Source organism: Schistocerca cancellata, chromosome 6 (genome assembly GCF_023864275.1).
Source record: "Schistocerca cancellata isolate TAMUIC-IGC-003103 chromosome 6, iqSchCanc2.1, whole genome shotgun sequence".
Taxonomy (NCBI): domain Eukaryota; kingdom Metazoa; phylum Arthropoda; class Insecta; order Orthoptera; family Acrididae; genus Schistocerca; species Schistocerca cancellata.
The window spans coordinates 213016597-213035524 of NC_064631.1; the positions used below are offsets into that span (position 1 = coordinate 213016597).

At 42.2% G+C, this 18928-nt stretch overlaps 1 protein-coding gene across 1 annotated transcript in view; it reads left to right on the top strand.

Annotated features, from left to right (window-relative positions):
• Positions 1–18928, top strand: part of LOC126088254 (retinal homeobox protein Rx2-like) — a 263361-nt gene that overhangs the window by 109418 nt on the left and 135015 nt on the right. The window contains exons 2-3 of the mRNA XM_049906384.1: positions 6473–6703; positions 6961–7063. Of these exons, the coding sequence (XP_049762341.1) occupies positions 6473–6703; positions 6961–7063 (334 nt within the window). The remainder of the gene's footprint in view (positions 1–6472; positions 6704–6960; positions 7064–18928) is intronic.

Here is an 18928-nt window from a genome sequence, read left to right on the forward strand (position 1 = left end):
CCCTCGACGATCACCAGTGGTGTACGGCCAGTGTAGGAGATCGCTCCCCACACCATGATGCCGGGTGTTGGCCCTGTGTGCCTCGGTCGTATGCAGTCCTGATTGTGGCGCTCACCTGCACGGCGCCAAACACACATACGACCATCATTGGCACCAAGGCAGAAGCGACTCTCATCGCTGAAGACGACACGTCTCCATTCGTCCCTCCATTCACGCCTGTCGCGACACCACTGGAGGTGGGCTGCACGATGTTGCGGCGTGAGCGGAAGACGGCCTAACGGTGTGCGGGACCGTAGCCCAGCTTCATGGAGACGGATGCGAATGGTCCTCGCCGATACCCCAGGAGCAACAGTGTCCCTAAGTTGCTGGGAAGTGGCGGTGCGGTCCCCTACGGCACTGCATAGGATCCTACGGTCTTGGCGTGCATCCGTGCGTCGCTGCGGTCCGGTCCCAGGTCGACGGGCACGTGCACCCTCCGCCGACCACTGGCGACAACATCGATGTACTGTGGAGACCTCACGCCCCACGTGTTGAGCAATTCGGCGGTACGTCCACCCGGCCTCCCGCATGCCCACTATACGCCCTCGCTCAAAGTCCGTCAACTGCACATACGGTTCACGTCCACGCTGTCGCGGCATGCTACCAGTGTTAAAGACTGCGATGGAGCTCCGTATGCCACGGCAAACTGGCTGACACTGACGGCGGCGGTGCACAAATGCTGCGCAGCTAGCGCCATTCGACGGCCAACACCGCGGTTCCTGGTGTGTCCGCTGTGCCGTGCGTGTGGTCATTGCTTGTACAGCCCTCTCGCAGTGTCCGGAGCAAGTATGGTGGGTCTGACACACCGGTGTCAATGTGTTCTTTTTTCCATTTCCAGGAGTGTACTTTGAAGGACAGTAACAGGTGCAAACATGTAACTTTTTTGTATCGGTTGTGAATAAATAGTTGACGCTATTTAAGTTCCAACCCTCGTACTTATAGCACATACTCTGCGTCTGAAGAATTAAAAACAAAAAGTAGACAGGATGATGAACTGTCACTAATTCTATTTAGTTGTGCTGCAGACAGTATAGTCCGAGAAAGAGAAAATGAACGTGGCAGGACTACTAGGCCAGTTCACATTAGAGGTACAAAGGACGGTATTAAGATGAAATGTCTTGTTTTCCTTGATGAAGTGTCAGTCCTTTCCAGAAACATAGGAACAGCAGTAGAGGAGGTAAAATTGATAAGTGAGCACGAAGGAAGAGGTAGACTCAGCAGTTAATTTGAAAAATAAATAAAGCATTTAAAAGCAAGAAAAAACATTTCATAGCAAACGTCAGATCAGGGCGTTGATAGCACTGTAAGAGTGAGCACTTTAAACACGTGTGGGAGACTGTGCGACACGGGCGCAGTGAGAAGGAAGCCAACATCGTCACCCCAGACCAGGCGGCTGATGCTTTTCAAAGAACTTATTTACAAATTTTAACGAAGAACACCGTCTATGGACAAATCCAGACACTGTAGAGTATTCATATGGAAGCGAAACCTTCCAATTTTGGGAAAAGGCATTACCAAAAGAAACATCGGTGGTTGAAACGAAGATTCTTCGGGAAATAATAGTTTCGAAGACTGCAGATAACTGGTCTTATCAGGAAAAACTTAGTTCTACTAGAATAACGAAACATAGTTCAATTAACAGACTTAACTTCTATGGATAACTCTACAAAACGAACTAGACGTGATCTGAAACACAAATTCCAGATAGTAAATGAAAGGCTTCAAATTGCTCCGATAGGTTAGAAAAGAGTGTAGCAAGATTGGATACAAAGAGGAGATCTCAAACCGAAAAGAGTTGGGTTATTTTTATTTAAATTAAATGTTTCAGAGGATTAGCTACATATTTAGGTTTAACTTATATTAACTGAAGCTTTGCATCTTGACCAGGTGAAGGAGTTGTACGTGAAATAGGTTGTTACTGTAAAATAAGTGGAAAGAACACACAAACCTGAATTTAAAAGCATAGCACCTTTTTACATCTGTATTTTGATAGCATTGCTCCATACTATTAGCACAATAAGTATTTTTATAAGTTACTGTTTGATCTTTAGTGCATACATTACATAACCACAAACTAACGCAGGAAAGCACTGATCACTGTGATACTTATTTTAGTTATTGAGAAAATTTGATTGCAAGAAATTTATCTTAACAATTTACGTGTTTTATATTTATCTTTTCCTGTTTCACATAAATTTAAGTTTACAATATTTGTAAGTATATCCGCTCTACCGTCAATTGAAGCTTCGATTTATGTTGTTTATTATTAGTCCTTTAATAAAGGACTTGCTTTCATAACGTAGTATCCGTAAGAGTAGAACCGATTCATAACATAGTATCCGCAAGAGTAGAACCGATTTAAATAAATGTCTTTGTAATTAGAAAGCCCTTTCTGCTAATGCTTTCGCGGATCTTTACAGTTATAGATGTGCATCTATAGATGAAACAACGTACTTCGCTTACGTTAAGGTTCATGTGACCTTCCAATTTATTTAGGTACGTTTTCTCCTCTAGGTATGACTGGTAGTGACGTTGGTCAATGGAGGAAAGGTGACGTTCTTATTCATCTTAAAGAGACTCCATTGGGTTCAGACAAAACCATTTCAAGAATGTTACTCTAATAAAATCGATGTCTCACAGATGCTGCTTTATAGCACAGTGTATAGTCGCGCTGATACAAACAGTTTTCGAACTGTTCCTGTACAATACTCAGTACAAGATGCCGTAAACTGTGTTCGTATTCTTTCGCATTTAGTGTTTTATTAAGCGTAATAAAGTTGACACGCCCTAAACATGAAAAAGCTATCGTAACACCATCCCCGTCGTATTTCACAGCTGGCACTACACGTCACACATTTTCGACGTTCCTTTAGAGATCTGCCTGCTCTTTGCTCAGCTATGTTTGTTCCTTCGAGATTCCTCTTTATAATCACATCAATAACAGTCGACTTCGGCAGGTTTAGAAGAAACTTCCCTCGTGGATTTGTCAATAGGGGAGCATCGAGTGACGAGTCCACGTTCGAAGTCAGTGAGCTCCCCTGACAGACTGTTTCTGCTGTTACTGCTTCTCTGGTGTTAATAGAATACAAGCCGCCTCCTTTTACACTGGCGTGACATGTACTGGCTAATTCCGTACTACATAGGAATGTGCGGATTCTTTTGAACGGATAGTGTACAACACAACAAAATTCTGAGATATGCGATTCTAGTATGATGATAATGCAGTAAAGATGCTAATCAGATCATCTGAAGTCCTGCTGATGAAGCTGTGACTTTGGCATGTACTTTGATGTAGTAAAAGGCTATTAAAAGACAATAGACGGAGTTTACTGTCGACCTTTCCGTTGGTTTCACTGTATTGGTTTTTGCCAACAATAGCCACTATCGGTGTAGCTACTTGAAAATAATATGTATTACTAGTAATGAAAATATGTATCGTCGACTGCGAAAGCTTTCCACTTGAAACAGGATGGTGGTTGGACAGAGAAATAAGAGTAGTGTGGAGTGGTAGAAAGTAGAGACTCTGGACAGCGAAGAAAAGCTCCAACAGCACAAAATTGTCGCATCGCGCGAGGAGTGATCGTCTAGGCCTTATGTGGGCAGCATTCCTCGTGTAGAAACGCGTAAGTAGACATGTAGATACAAAATGGTTCAAATGGCTCTGAGCACCATGAGACTTAACTGCTGAGGTCATCAGTCCCCTACTTAAACCTAACTAACCTAAGGACATCACACACATCCATGCCCGAGGCAGGATTCGAACCTGCGACCGTAGCGGTCGCGTGGTTCCAGACTTTAGAGTCTAGAACCGCTCGGCCACTCTGGCCGGCATGTAGATACAGTTGAGCGATTATTATCGGCTTTTTAGTAGACCACAATTTTATTGCACCTGCACGTGCATGCGCTTCAGGCGAGTAATTGTGAGTTTTTATCATGGTATTTCTCGACGACACGCTGAACCATTTGACAGTATACCCATAAATATCCTGAAAGCATTTACAGGGCCATGCGTTTTCCTTAACCACTAATGTACTTGTTTACTGTAATGTCACCGCATGTTTCCCATAACTGTCGCGCGGTCTAGGGCGCCTTGTCACGGTTCAAGCAGCTTGCCCCGTCGGAGGTTCGAGTTCTCCCTAGGCCATGGGTCTGTGTGTTATCCTTAGCGTAAGTTGGTTTAAGGTTCAAATGGCTCCGAGCACTATGGGACTCAACTGCTGTGGTCATCAGTCCCCTAGAACTTAGAACTACTTAAACCTAACTAACCTAAGGACATCACACACACCCATGCCCGAGGCAGGATTCGAACCTGCGACCGTAGCAGCAGCGCGGCTCCGGACTGGAGCGCCTAGAACCGCACGGCCACCGCGGCCGGCTCGTTGGTTTAAGTTAAATGAAGTAGTGTATAAGCCTAGGGACCGATGACCTAAGCAGTTTGGTCCCATAGAAAATTACCACAAATTTCCAATTTCCCATAACTGTCACGGGAGGCCAAGTGCAATGTTATCGTGGTCTGGTGGTACACGGCAAGTTGGTACTCCGATGTTCTCCAGTCGGACGTTCACTTGTTCTTCTGTCATTGACTTCAGCTTATCTGCAACGGCGCAATACGAAAAAAGGAAGAAAGCTATACTCTTTAAGGTCGAATAACCAGTACACTGTGTTCTACTGGTTTTTATTTATTCGGCCGGTCCCGGCGGAGGTTCGAGTCCTCCCTCGGGCATGGGTGTGTGTGTTTGTCATTATTATAATTTAGGTCAAGTAGTGTGTAAGCTTAGGGACTGATGACCTTAGCAGTTAAGTCCCATAAGATTTCACACACATTTGAACATTTTTTTAAATTTATTTCGAACTAGTTTTCGGGTTATTAGTCCATCTTCAGGAAACAACTGACTAGCGCCTGAAACGGACACTAGATCTTAGGTAACCAAACATTATAGGCAAAGAGTGTTGTGCAACAATCTTTTTACTTAATGTTGAAATTACAGTTTACACAATGGACAATGTTAAGCAGAATGAATAATTAAACTACACAATATCACAGGTTAAGCAGTTATAATGCTAAATTTTGTGAGGTAATGACATTGGCTGAGAAACTGTTGAACTAAGCACTCTTCATTTATGCTGTGCAATAGACACGTTTTTTAACATGGTGAACTAAACTTCAGGCAATGAGCAGTATTATACACAACAACTGTATTACCGGTTACGATGTTTATGTGGTCATGACATTGGTCCAGAACTATCTAACTGAACACTAGTAATATTTGTTGTCCAAAAAACATGTTTTGCATTGTAATTAACATTTTTATGCGATGGGCAATATTAAACACAGTACATGGTTAAAATAATATTAAAGTATTTCAAGTTATTTTTATGAAATTTGTGGGCAAGCAAGGTAAAGGATAGAAAATGTTATTGTGTTCTAATTTTGTGTAGCAGTATATTTATGCAAGTTAAAAGAGAATAGAATTTTCTATCCTTCACTTTGTTTACCCAACAAACTTCAACAATGTAAATTGTAATACTATAATGCTGTGTATTTTAACAATGCACTGTATATAATATTGCCCATTCCATTAAAATGTTAATTACAAAGTAAGACGCGTTTCTTGCGCAGTTTCTCAGCCGGCGTCAAGAACTCATAAAATTTAGCATTATAGCTGAAACTTCCTGGCAGATTAAACGTGTGTGCCGGACCGAGACTCTAACTCGGAACTTTTGCCTTTCGCGGGCAAGTGCTCTACCAACTGAGCTACCCAAGCACGACTCACGCCCCGTCCTCACAGCTTTACTTCTGCCAGTACCTCGTCTCCTACCTTCCAAACTTTACAGAAGCTCTCCTGCGAACCTTGCAGAACTAGCACTCGTGAAAGAATGGATAGTTCGGAGACATGGCTTAGCGACAGCGTGGGGGATGTTTCCAGAATGAGATTTTCACTCACAGTTTTAATCTGCCAGGAAGTTTCATATCAGCACACACTCCGCTGCAGAGTGGAAATCTCATTCAGCATTATAGCTATTTAACATGTAATATTGTGTAGTTTAATTATTTCCTGTGCTTAACAATGTCCATTGTGTCCACTTCAACGAAGGAACTTATTTCTTAAGTTCCTTGCACAACACTCTATGCAAGTGATTGTGTCTTTGCCTACACTGTTTGGTTACGTAAGAAGTAGTGTTCATTTCAGATGCTAGTGAGTTGTTTCCTGAAGAAGGCCTAATGGGCCGAAAATTAGTTTGAAATAAACAAAAATCATTAGAAAACAGCGTACCTGTCATTCAACAGTCAATATGGACTTGTTCTACTTAGAAGTAACGGATGAATCCATAAACAAAAAAACAAAAAAAAAAAGAAGCTGTAGTTGTTCACGGTTTCGTAATCAGCTTCTGACGCTTGTTTACACCTGTTGCCATGAGGACGGGCGGTTAGGACCCGCCACAGGAGCAGGTCGCGTCGCAGACCTACGCGGCGCGGCGCGTCCCGCCAGCGTGGCAGCCGCAGCCGCTTCCTGCAGCCAATGAGACGCGGGGCGCGGGCGCCGGCTCTGTCAACAGCGCCCCTCCCCTGCGCTGGCACGCGGTCGCTCTGATTGGGCGCGACAGCCGCGCTGCGGCCTCCCATTGGCCGGAGCCGCCGCAGCCGCCGCCGCCGCTGCCGCCGGCGAGAGGGAGTCAGTTCTTACCGATAGCGCGTGATGAAAGAGAGACGGCGGCAGCGGCCACGGCTACGGATCGGCGACGCGGCGAGGGGTGAAAGGGTGGAGGGGAGGGGGACAGCGAGCGGTTCATTATCTAAGTGAGTGCGCGCCCGCGAGGGGGGAGGACGAGTCGGCGAGCCCGCAGTGCTGCTTGGGCGACGGTGCAGCGATGATGGACCACCACGTGCAGCAGCAGCAGCAGCAGCAGCCGCCGGCGCAGCAACAACAGCAGCAGCCGCCGCCGAGGACTTCCGAGGAGCCCGCCAGGCCGCGCGGGCTCTACAGCATAGACCAGATCCTGGGCACCGCCTCCGTGAAGGAAGGTCAGTCCGCGCGCAGTACGATCTTTGTCCTTACTTGTCGACACACGCCCTGCAACACTCTCTGTTCTGCGGAGCCTATTGGTGTTTGATAATGGACAAATAATACAGTTTTCAGCAAAAGTTTCATTGTCATTTCATCACACTAAGCGTTTAACTTACCACTTCATCTTCAGCTGGATTACCAGTCCTTTACCTCTTACACAATTGTTCACATACGCCTACTACTGCGAAAGCAGAATCTTTCGTTTCAACGACAAAACGCTGCTTTTTGTGCGCTCTTCATGTTCGAGTACTTCACACAAGTGTTCAGAGAAATTATTCTCGTTGCCATGTACGATGTCTTGGCAAATGTTTACTTCTTAAGGCTAACGCTTTCTGTGTATAACCTGTGACCATCAGACACGGAAGAAAGTTCAGTTTAATATGTCAACAGGTAGCAAAAAGCATATGTCATAAATGGAATTATTTCTTGAAGCATTTCGTGTGTAAGAGCAGTTAAATACATAAAATTGTGGTAACCGCAGCTAAAGAACTGATCTTGAGAACAAAACCAGATGGCTTACTGGCGTTGTTAAATTTAGAGTTTCATTTGTGGCAAGTAGGCAACCATGTTCGTCCTGAATATAACGTCTTAGATACGCCACTGCCTACCTGTAAATATCGCATGTATGTGACAGATGTGACACTCAGAACATGACACACCAAGTATCTTCCAGAGCTTGAATTCAGGAAACTAGGAATTGTTCACTCGTCAACCACGATATTATTTCGTAGTGTGGAAAAGTTACGAGTGTAGCGTATATACATTTTTAGAGTCACCATCAGCCAGTGTGTTCCAAAATTTAGTTGTGCCACCCAGACATCGATGTCTGTTTCTTATTTTTCTTTTCACGGGGAGTATTTGCGGACTTACAAATTCCGCCACCGTACCTGCAGCCAGAGAAGTGCTGGATACGGTTGCTGGACGACATCCGTTGCTGTCTGTAGCAAACAACTGACGGCTGATGGTGGGCTTAAACTGCGCATGTCCGTGCATGCAAGCAGCTGACGGCTGGCGCGTAAAGGTTGATGTCAAATATTTTGATGCCAGCGTCTTATGCTCTGTCTTACACCGCAATAACGCTTTCACTGGCGATCGCTTTGTCTATGTCTCTACTGTCCTACTTTCAACTATTTAACTTTTTTTGTCTTAGCGTTGTAATGCACATGCACAAAGCAGACTTAGAGATAAGAGAACGCTGAAATACTACCGTTGGATTTCAATACTATGGAATATTTTCGATCATAGTAGTCTCTCTCTCCCTGCTGCGATCAACTAGACATCACAGAAGTGCCTAATCTTTTCACAGAGTCTCATTTAATTGCTACATCCTGTTGAAGGTTACATTAGTTGTGGCATCTAAGGCTACATCTCACTTATTAAGAGAAACACGAATTATTTTATGCTCGTTAAAAGGAATGTTCACATTATTAAGAAACCGTGTAACACTTAATTTCCGAGATGTATTTTTTCAATTTGTTTCCCAATGTTCTGATACACTTGTTGACAGCGTTAAGTTTCATTAATTTACTAATTTTAGTTGCTTTCAGCCGTGAGCTGAAGTGAGTGGACGTACAACGCTTGCGGGTTTCATTAATGATCGTGTTTCTTCCATCACAGTTAGGGGTCTGACCTTTTCTTTATTTTAAGGAACTAGTCGCATGGTGAGATTGCAGTACATATTTTTGAACATTTCTGCTCATGTGTAGTCAGTTGATTGTATCCATTGTTTAGGAACATAAATTCAACTGTCCATGAATTCTTTCCCTGATGACATACACTGTTACATACAGTACCCGCCAATGGTTTTAATGGTTGAAACCATTATTCTGTTTGGAAATTTCAGAATAATTCGAAAGATGTCGGTCACTCTACAGGACGCTGTAGTAATATCTATTAATCCTACGACAGTGTTGACTGCTCGTTTATACACAACATTCGCCGTGTATGAATTGCAGAAACGATCGAAATTGCTACCAGATGACGTCAACTTAACATTCGAATGCTGTAAATGGGTGTCTTGAAAGCTCTATTTCTCGAAATGAGACAATGAATATTGATGAAATTCAGATTTCTTCGCGAGAAGTGTGTTCTCCATTGTGCGTTATTCATAGATGTGTCAAGCTTGAGGGAGCAGGTTACTGGGGTACTGAGACAAACGTGAAAGCTTTTGTGGAATGCAGATCATCCAATTTTGTTCCGTTTGTGTACTTTCTAACACCCTTGGCCCTCGCCTCACTAGACTAGTAAAGTTTAAACAAGACATACAAAGACCTGCTCCGGGATTTTCGCAACATTCTCTACGTGTCGGTTACGCAAAATATGAGTCCGCTTTCCACGTTACCTTGTGGTTGCCCCCGTAATGGTCTGTAATGTCGACCTTGTCTTTAGAGAAGATGTAGGATTTCCAGTTAAGAATGACAGGGACTGGCGGAACACTCTCGTTATATCATCCAACTTTCGGATTTTTGATTGTATCAGTTTTACTTCATGTGTAACTACCTTTCGTCTTTCGGCCATATGTTTTATGAATTCTTGATCTTCTTACCATGTGGCTTTTAGACACTCTTACAATGTAGACAATGCTAGGGCACACTGTTTGGTCATCGAGTGCTTCAGTTTAGATAAATATAGACTGAAAGAAAAGCGGATTACTCTGCCTGCTTAATTAAATGTCGGATAGGATCCTCAGGTGAAGCAGTCAGTCTATAGCTGCCCGTTGCTACCAGGCATCATCTTTCATAAAAGCAGTACGATTTAAAATACGCTCAACTGTAGTTCCCGATACTTTCTGAATGTTGTGTGACGTTGGTGTTTGAATTCGGTATGTTCTTCTGCCAGTTATGTTTCCTTATTAAATCTCGTTTAAATAGTTATACGAGTTTCACTCGTTAAAACAGGTTTTATACCTGTAGATTCACCCTCACCCTTGCCCCTCCCTTCAAGATTCAGTGGCTATTATCTCCTTCATATCATTAGAAATCATTTTGATAATTGTTGACCACAGACCATATTAGGAAGTGACATGTCCTAGATAAATTTTCTGAAACACAGGTTGTTATATTGTAATGAACAGTCCATTAGATAAGTTCTTATCTCTTGACTACTTATGTAATACTTCGGAGACTTTTGCGTCAAAGGTTTTTGCCCATTTCAGATGCTGCTGAACAAACAGAAACACGTCTTTTTTGATTTTGCCGTTTTAGGCTTTTCTATTCGAAAGCAGTCACCATTAACCCAAACTCAGTGCAACTAAGAGGAAAATATAAAGAAATGATAAAGAAGAGACGGTTGGCCACTCTTTTACCAACGGATTGTTGGAGTTTTACGGAATTTTTTTTATAATAACCTATACTTCCCTGACATATTGGACCAGGGCGGTAGATTGCTTAACAGTTAGGTTTATGTTAATAAATTAAAAACATTTGATTCAACGACCAAACATATTCTAGTGTGCTCATAATTATTCTACCACGGAATACGAAAGTATCTTCAAATGAGTCGGAAGCTTCCCCCTGGTAGTGTCCTTAGGATTCGGTTACAGATGACTTTAGAGCCTTTGATGCATAGCTCTGTGCGATGCTAAAGGCACTGAAGCAGACGAGATTCAGTCGACGGAATAATTTTGTCGTCTGATATGCTTCTTTAATCACCCTCCAAACTAGTTATTTAGTGCGTCCGGCAGGCAATGTAGTCCAATACGTGAGAGACACCGTTCAAACGCTACAAAGGCAGCAGGATGAAGTACCACTCCGCTGGGTAGTGGCCCATGTCGGAATCCAGAGAAATGACCAAGCGGACATGGCAACAAGCTAAGCTAGCAACGAAAGAAACTAGCTTCCCTGTGCTGTCCTCTTGTGAACTACTATCTCGTTTCTGTGTAGTAGCTGTGGGTCAGTATGAGAATAAGTGGATGGAGGTACGAAATAACAAAAATTAAGGACGGTGAAGCCCACAGTTCCATCGTGACGAACGTGTTCCGTCACACAGTCCGAAAGAAGTGGCTTTAACGCGACTATGAATATATCGTCGTCCTCTAACACGCAGGCACCTTCTCCGTCGAGACGACCCAACGGTGTGATGTGCTTCCTGGACTGCAAGTGTCGGAGTTCCAGATGTTATTAGATTGCATACTACGCGACGACAGCGGTTTTTCTTGCTGGCGGCTTATCTACTTCTTTAAATAACGTATACAGGATGGTGAAGAGGAATTTAAGGTTTTATGTCTTGTTCATAGTAGTACCTAAATTGCCGGATATGATATTTTATTGTCTCTTTAGTCAATGATACAATCAGCCTCGATTATCTGTATCGTAGTTTGATAATTTTCACTGTGTCCATTTCTATCTTATTAAATGTATTTTTAACTGAGACTAAGATATTTATTTAAGCATTTTTAACATCCATGTGAAGAACTTGTAACAAAAACTGGCTCTCCCCCCAATTTCTGTTAGTGGTCAGCCAGCCACATGTACCAATGGATAACTTTCAGCATTGTTTTTTAGTTAATTCTCGTTTTCTTTATAATTTTGTGTCCTGGGTGTATTACAGTTTCATTAAACCGTGAGGAAAGGGCATAAATATGCATTTAGACACGCAATTACCAATTTATTTTCATTACCCATTTTAATATTTTAATAATTAACTGTTGCCTTTGTTATTGCCACACAGTCCCAAGTTTCTATGGTGTGTCCAAAGGCCAGGATAAATTTTTACGTGTATGACTTTGTCTCACTAAGAATTTAAACAATGCTTAACAAAGGTGATGGTAACAATGTTGCTGAGCGCCCGTCACTTTTCCAAACATTATATGAAATGTTCCATCGAAGAGTCCCACTAATAGTCACTGCGAGGGCAGCCCTCTTTTGAATCTTTAAGACGTTTGGTTTGCAACCTTGTGGCAACCACTGATGTACAAAATTAGTCGATGGAATGAAAAGACGCCCAAAAGATGCCAAGTGACTGACACACACACACACACACACACACACACACACACACACACACACACACACTGAAAAGCGAGTTAAGTCTCGTTGGAGACGCTGTTTTCGTTCACAAGAATCACGTTCCTAATCCAGTTGTTCTGTATGGCGAGGCCCGAAACGTGTTTAGCTGTGTGCGCCCTGCGGTAACGGACCTCACGGCGCGCTCCCCTGTCACCCTGGGCTGTGGAGGCCGCGCCTGGCTTCGTGCTGTCCCACTCTCTACTCAACTTCTATCGTCATGCGGGAGAGGAATCCTCGTCGTCGCGCTTGTGACCCAGTCCAGGTTACGCACAATGTCGTGAACACATAAGCATGTTGAATAATAGCATAAGCACTGACGCCAAACTACTGTGATTACTTTGAATTACTCTTGTACTAGAATTCCAGAGGGTAATGTTATTGTAACTTGCGATCGATAACTTTCAGCGAATCGCTACGACGACAAATGTCTAGGGCTTTGTTCTGGTGGTTCGCGATAAGCCAGAGGCAGATAACGTGAAACGATAATTATATTTTACTTTCTGGGAAGTGAATCTTGGGCGCTCTTAAAAACATAAAAACAGTACTTTCCACATAGGGTACCCGTCGCGATGAACCCCGTTCGGATCTTATTAACAAACCGTGAACGGGAAGAATGACTGAACACTGCTATACGGGCTCGAGTTTATCCAGTTTACTTATGTGTTCAGGACACGACATAGCTGTGTTAACACTTTATTTTTATTCATTTATTTAACCCGATTTGATTGGGGCCATCACGTCCTTTCTTACATCAACCCAGTGTTCCACACATACAGTATCCACTACATCTAAGTTATTTAAGAAACAATAATTTTAATGTGACAGCTAGTATTAAAATGTTTTGAGTGCCTTATGTAACATTCTGAGTAGATTGTACCATGAACTAACAAGGTTAATATTGGCATTACTTGTACTACTGCAGTTGTAGCCACTAACAATGATAGTAATAGTAATAACGAAGATGATGATGATGATGATGATGACAATAATAATTGTGTCGTTAATAATAGTAGTGATAGTGACTGATACAAGAAGAATTTAAAAGTCTACGAAAGAGATGTTTTAAGATAAAGTAAGTTCTGGATACTACATCGGCTAAGGATACTGAGAAAAGAGGGGAAAAAACATTGCAAAGGCGGATGTACAACGGTAACGAGTGTGTACAGCAACAATGGCAATTTTATGGTTGCTTCAGTAGATACGTCATTACCTGTCTTCTGAAGCTGGAGTTATTTATTTCTGTAACATAATGCGGAAGGTTGTTCCAGAGTCGGGTTTTCGCTACTAAGGAGGACAAAGGAAATTGATTTTTGAGGGGATAGGAGTTTCTGATGATCACTTCTGTGATGACATTGCACTTCCACGAATTCTCCCAGTGAACCACAGTTTCCTATCTGTTTGACCAAGAATGTCGATGTGAGTTTCCTTCCCTAAACCAAAAGATGAAGGCTGAAGATTTTACTCAGGATACGTTCAGACATGGGATTAAAATTCAAGCCGAAGGGATATCAATGATAAGATTTGCTGATGACCTTGCTATCGACATAGAAGGTGAGGAAGAACTGAAGGTCCTGTTGAATGGAATGATCTAATGAGCACAAAATAGAGAGTAAACTGAAGAAAGACAAAGGTAATGAGGACTAGAAAAATCGAGATTCGTGATACAGTTATACTGAAAATTGTGGACAACAAAGTACACCCTTGAAAGAAATCTGCTAATTTGGGAGCACAATACATTACGGACAAGGCAAGGAGGAATAAAACACACACTAGTGCAGGGAAAGAGGGCATTCCTGGCCAGAAGTCTGATAGTTTAAACTACCGACATTAATTTGAGGAAGAAAAATATGAGACTATATTTGGAGCACAGCATTCTGTGGAAATGAGTTATGGACTGTGGGAAAACCAGAAAAAAGGAGAGTCGGAATGTTTGAGATGTGGTTCTACGGAAGAATGGAGAAAACTAAGTTGACTACTAAGATATGGGGATGTTCCCCGGAGAATCGGTAAGGAGAGGGATGTGTGGAAAGCGTTCACAAGAAGGGACAGGATGATGGGACAAATGTCAATTCATCAATGAATAACTTCCATGGCACTTTACGGAGCTCAAGAGGGTGAAACTGTAGAGGATGACAGAGATTTGAATATATCCAACAAATAAGAGGACACTGGCTGTAAGAGTTACTCTGTGACGAAGAGGCTGGCACAGAGAGGGACTCGTGGCGAGCAAAACCAGTCAAACTGGCGGAAATAAAAGACGATTTGCAGGTCATTTTTAGAGTTCCTGTTATTGACGTGGAGTTATTGCGTTAGGTTCCCGGTGACTGTGGCAGAAATTTCTCTGGTGGGAACCTAAGGAGCGGCGACCATCACTCTCGTGAGGCCAAACGCGTAGCTGCTTCTGTAAAATTCCATCACGATTGAAACGCGGATCCCGAACAGCCGTCCACAACGACAGAAGTCATACGACATTTCATAGATCGCAGTTCTTTCTCCGTTTCTCTAAATGCGTCGCCCGTAGAAATGCGCTGCTAACATTATGCGCTGTACCTCTAGCACGCATTGAGAATAGCTGAAATCCCAATTCTCTTTCAGTGAGGTACAGACGATGCTATTTTATGTAATTCTGCAGGTTTTCATGGCCGTTGTCACTGTAGTTAAAATCTTCTGGGTTATTAGGCCGCGTCATATTTGTACTGAAACTGAGGAAGATCCCAGCAGAGAGGTCGAAACGTCGATCATTTTAGTAGCAATATGACGCGGCCTAATAACCCAGAAGGTTTTAACTACGATGCTACTTTAGCTTGTGACATCGCTCCATCCCTAACATGAAAGTGAGAATTCTCTGTCGGTACCATTTTTGCAGTATACTTTCGAGCTGACTATTTTCGGCGTGCAGCCGAAGCCACACATAAAACTAGGCACAGAACGTGCTTCATTGGAATACTTTCGGTGAGGTACACTTTCTCCCCGAGGCGTCAACCTATCGGTAAGCTTACAGCCGTCGCTTGCCTGTTGCTAGTCTATCTGGAGGCCAATTTCAGAGTTCAAAGCTAACCTGTACGAGTTTTTACTGCTTTATCCTCACTTTATGACTGATTCACAAGTAATTTACAAATCAGAAAGGGTTATTTACAATATAACAGTGACAAGTCGGACAACAGATAGTTTTAGAAACATGTTACTCCCTTCCTCTTTGTACTTACAACAAGGACTTGGCTCACAGTGATAACTCTGGAGGAAAGTTAAGTGATACAGTTCCTTTTCTTTGTGCATAATGTGTATTTGGAATTGTCAGGAAAAAGGGTGTCAAGAATAAAGACTTTTATGAATGTATGAGCATACAAAAATCAAACGATTTTTCCCGGTATGGATCCGAAATGCCAAAGCGAAAACCGTATTTTTACAGGGAAAAGGCAAAATTAAAAGCATCTGTCTGATAAGCGGTTTCTGTTTGTTCATTGTGCTCTCTGTCTCACGTTATCGCTTGTTTCAGATACATTAACAATTGACACTATTTCACATGCAATTACAACGGTACATCACTAATGACTCCAACCAGGAACAGTCTACACGGAGATTTTTGTCTTACACTGTAGAGTGGGCACTCGCGCATGACAATTTTACTGAAGATGATCTGTCTTTCCATTCTCTAGAGATGTTTGTTGTTAAACAGATATATTCACTAATGCAATGTTTTTTTACATCTTATACTTGTGTCTAGTCTACGTATTTTCCTGAAGATCATACGTACTACATTCAGACTTCTCTTGGTATATTGTTGTTATGAAGATCATTTTCTTCGTGTATGTATTAATACAATTATTTGATAAACTGCCACCATGGACACTCGAAACATTTTCACACGCATTTCTTTAGTTTTGCTTAGAGTTGGACTTGCACAACTTCTTTTTTCAACGCTCGTTGATGCATAAGATATTGACATGTTTTTCGTAATATTCATGATTTCTATTCTTTTAACTTTTGCGGGAAATTTTATTACCATAACATTTTGAGATCCTTTACGCTTGAGAGAATGTACTAAAATCGTGAACAATTCATATTGAGGCCTCTTCTTTTTTGACATTGTCCTAATTGTGAGGATTTGTTTTTTGCAGCTCTCCGTGATTGGCTGTCAGGGACAAGCCTTGCAGAAATATTGCAGCCTACATCCAGTTGAATCTACTTACTGTATTCGAGCCTTGGTTTCGCTGTACAATTATTACGATCCCCACACTTCCTCACAATAATGATATTCTTCCATGTCTCAGGGTGTGTCCTGCCAACTTATCCCTTCAAAGCCAAGTTGTGCCATAAACGTTTTTTCGCCCAGTTCGATCCAATACCTCTTCGTTAATCATTCGATGAATGATGATAATTTTCAGCATTCTTCTGTAGCACCTGATTTTAGAAGCTTCTCTTTTCTTTTTCCCTAAATTATGATCGACGTTTCATTGCTGTACAATGATTGTTAGTCTGCGTCTGATAACCGATTTACTGAGGTCATAGATTTTTGTTGCCTAAATAGAACAACTCATCTACTATTTTTGTGTCGTACTAAGTAATCTAATTGCCTCGGCATTGCCTCATTGTATTCAGTCACACTCCATTATCATCTTATTACTTTTGTTTACGCCTATTTATAACCTCTTTTCAAGATACTATCCATTACGTTCAGCTGAATTACTTCATCGGTGAACCGTAAAGTTCTCGTTGAAATTTGATTCTCTTTCCCGATTTATCTTCGGTATTCTTGGCAGCTTGATAGTGTGGAGATAATATAATATTTGGCATAGGATACATCTTATCTCATTCCCTTCAAATCACTGCCCACCTCTCATATCCTTAGACTCCGATAACTACAGTTTGGTTTCTGTACAGATATCTCGCTCCCTGTGTTTTAGCCCTGCTACCTTTAGAATTACATTAGTAATAGAATGTTGGATATTTTCGAGGTAAGATTTGTAATAATTTGCACAGACTCATGATTATTGGTAAATCAGATAGTTACAGTGTAATTTTAGAAACTTCTACGCTATATCGTGCATGTCCTCACAGCACTGCCTGTTTGTTCACCATTATATACATATCCACTACTGTTGGAGACTACTGAATACTTGTAGGTATTACTATTGCAAAGTGGAGTAATCTTGTATACTACGTCCTCCGTATATTCTTGTTACCACGTCTCTATGCCAAAATCATCTAGAGAGCGGCGACTTCGACGCTACTGCTTCGACTAACCTTCTCGTCCCCGTACTTTGCCAAAGCGTTTTAAGTGCTCTGAAAAAATAATGGGACACAGAGCTTATCATCAGCCGAGATCGAAAGCAGTTCTCCCGCAGAGGAAATGAGGGGTTGGCGCGGAATCAGGTAATGGCAGACAGCGCGGCAATCACTTCACACTCGTGCACGCACGCGGAAAATAACAGCAGGGTTGCCACAGAGGAAACAAATAAGCACGCTGTGGTGATAAATACCACACCGCCAATAACACCTTCTCGTTTCAGACCTGGTAGTGGGCTGTTTTAGTGAATGCATATTCTACGTCCAGGGAAGTGGGAACGACATATGACAAATAGCAAATAGTGCTTTGCCATTGACACTGTGTGTTTGTAGGACCGAAGGACCGATAGTGGTGAATTACAAAGAATGGGAAAAGCCAATTTTATAATTTATTTGCAAAACTAAACGAAAAACTTAAAGAAATGAATCAGCATCGTCTTCTCGCTGGTAGTAGCCAGAATCCTCACAACTATCATGTTTTAAGACTCAAGAAAATAATATTGCGCGATTCGGAAACCGTTTCTTAGTATCTGAGTAGTTCGTGTGCCGTATCTAATGACAGACTTAGCACTGCGAGTTTGTCCTAATATTAACGCGAAGACGGGTTAGTACACACTTACAACAACTATCACATTTTTCAGTAAATATATCTTTCGGTACTCAAGTTTAGTCTCATCCTAAATTAAGCTATCGTATGATGGAACTAGTAGTATAAAATCTCTTCTCGCTATGTACAGTATGCCGACGTGAAAATGGATTATGGGAACGATTAATACCGAAAGTGTCCCTATTTACGTAAAAATCGATACGCCAAGAAAGAAATTAACCAAGAAACTTCCCACTGATAACTTTCAGACCTATCAGGTCTTTTTAAAATCAACCACCGACTAGGAGATACATCAAAGTACGTCTGCACTAAGGCTTTACTTTCGCGTCGTTGATATGGTATACTGTTTTCTTAGTGAACTTTAGAGACCCTGGCTGCCTTTCTTGAGATGACGTAATGGCCCAATCCTTCACTCTAATGCGAACTCGTCTTACCGTATGTCTTCGCAGTAGTCCAGTCTTAAACAGAAACGGACAGCTACTGAGCAGAAATGTATTCTGCAAAGACACAGTTATAAAGTTGCACTTGTATTAACCTACTAAGCAACCACTAACATTGTCTAAGGAGAACACCTTTTATATTGAAAACTACTACACGTATAGCCGGCCGGGGTGGCCGAGAGGTTCTAGGCGCTACAGTCTGGAACCGCACGACCGCTACGGTCGCAGGTTCGAATCCTGCCTCGGGCATGGATGTGTGTGATGTCCTTAGGTTAGATAGGTTTAAGTAGTTCTAGGTTCTAGGGGACTGATGACCTCAGAAGTTAAGTCCCATAGTGCTCAGAGCCATTTGAACTACACGTATATGCTTCTAGAAAAGAAGTCGCCTTGAAACTGCCACTGGAATTCTCTCCAGTGGTGTATGTCGATACCACCACGTCATTAGTGTTAATTAATGTCAATTTCAGGAGAGGAGACCTTCCT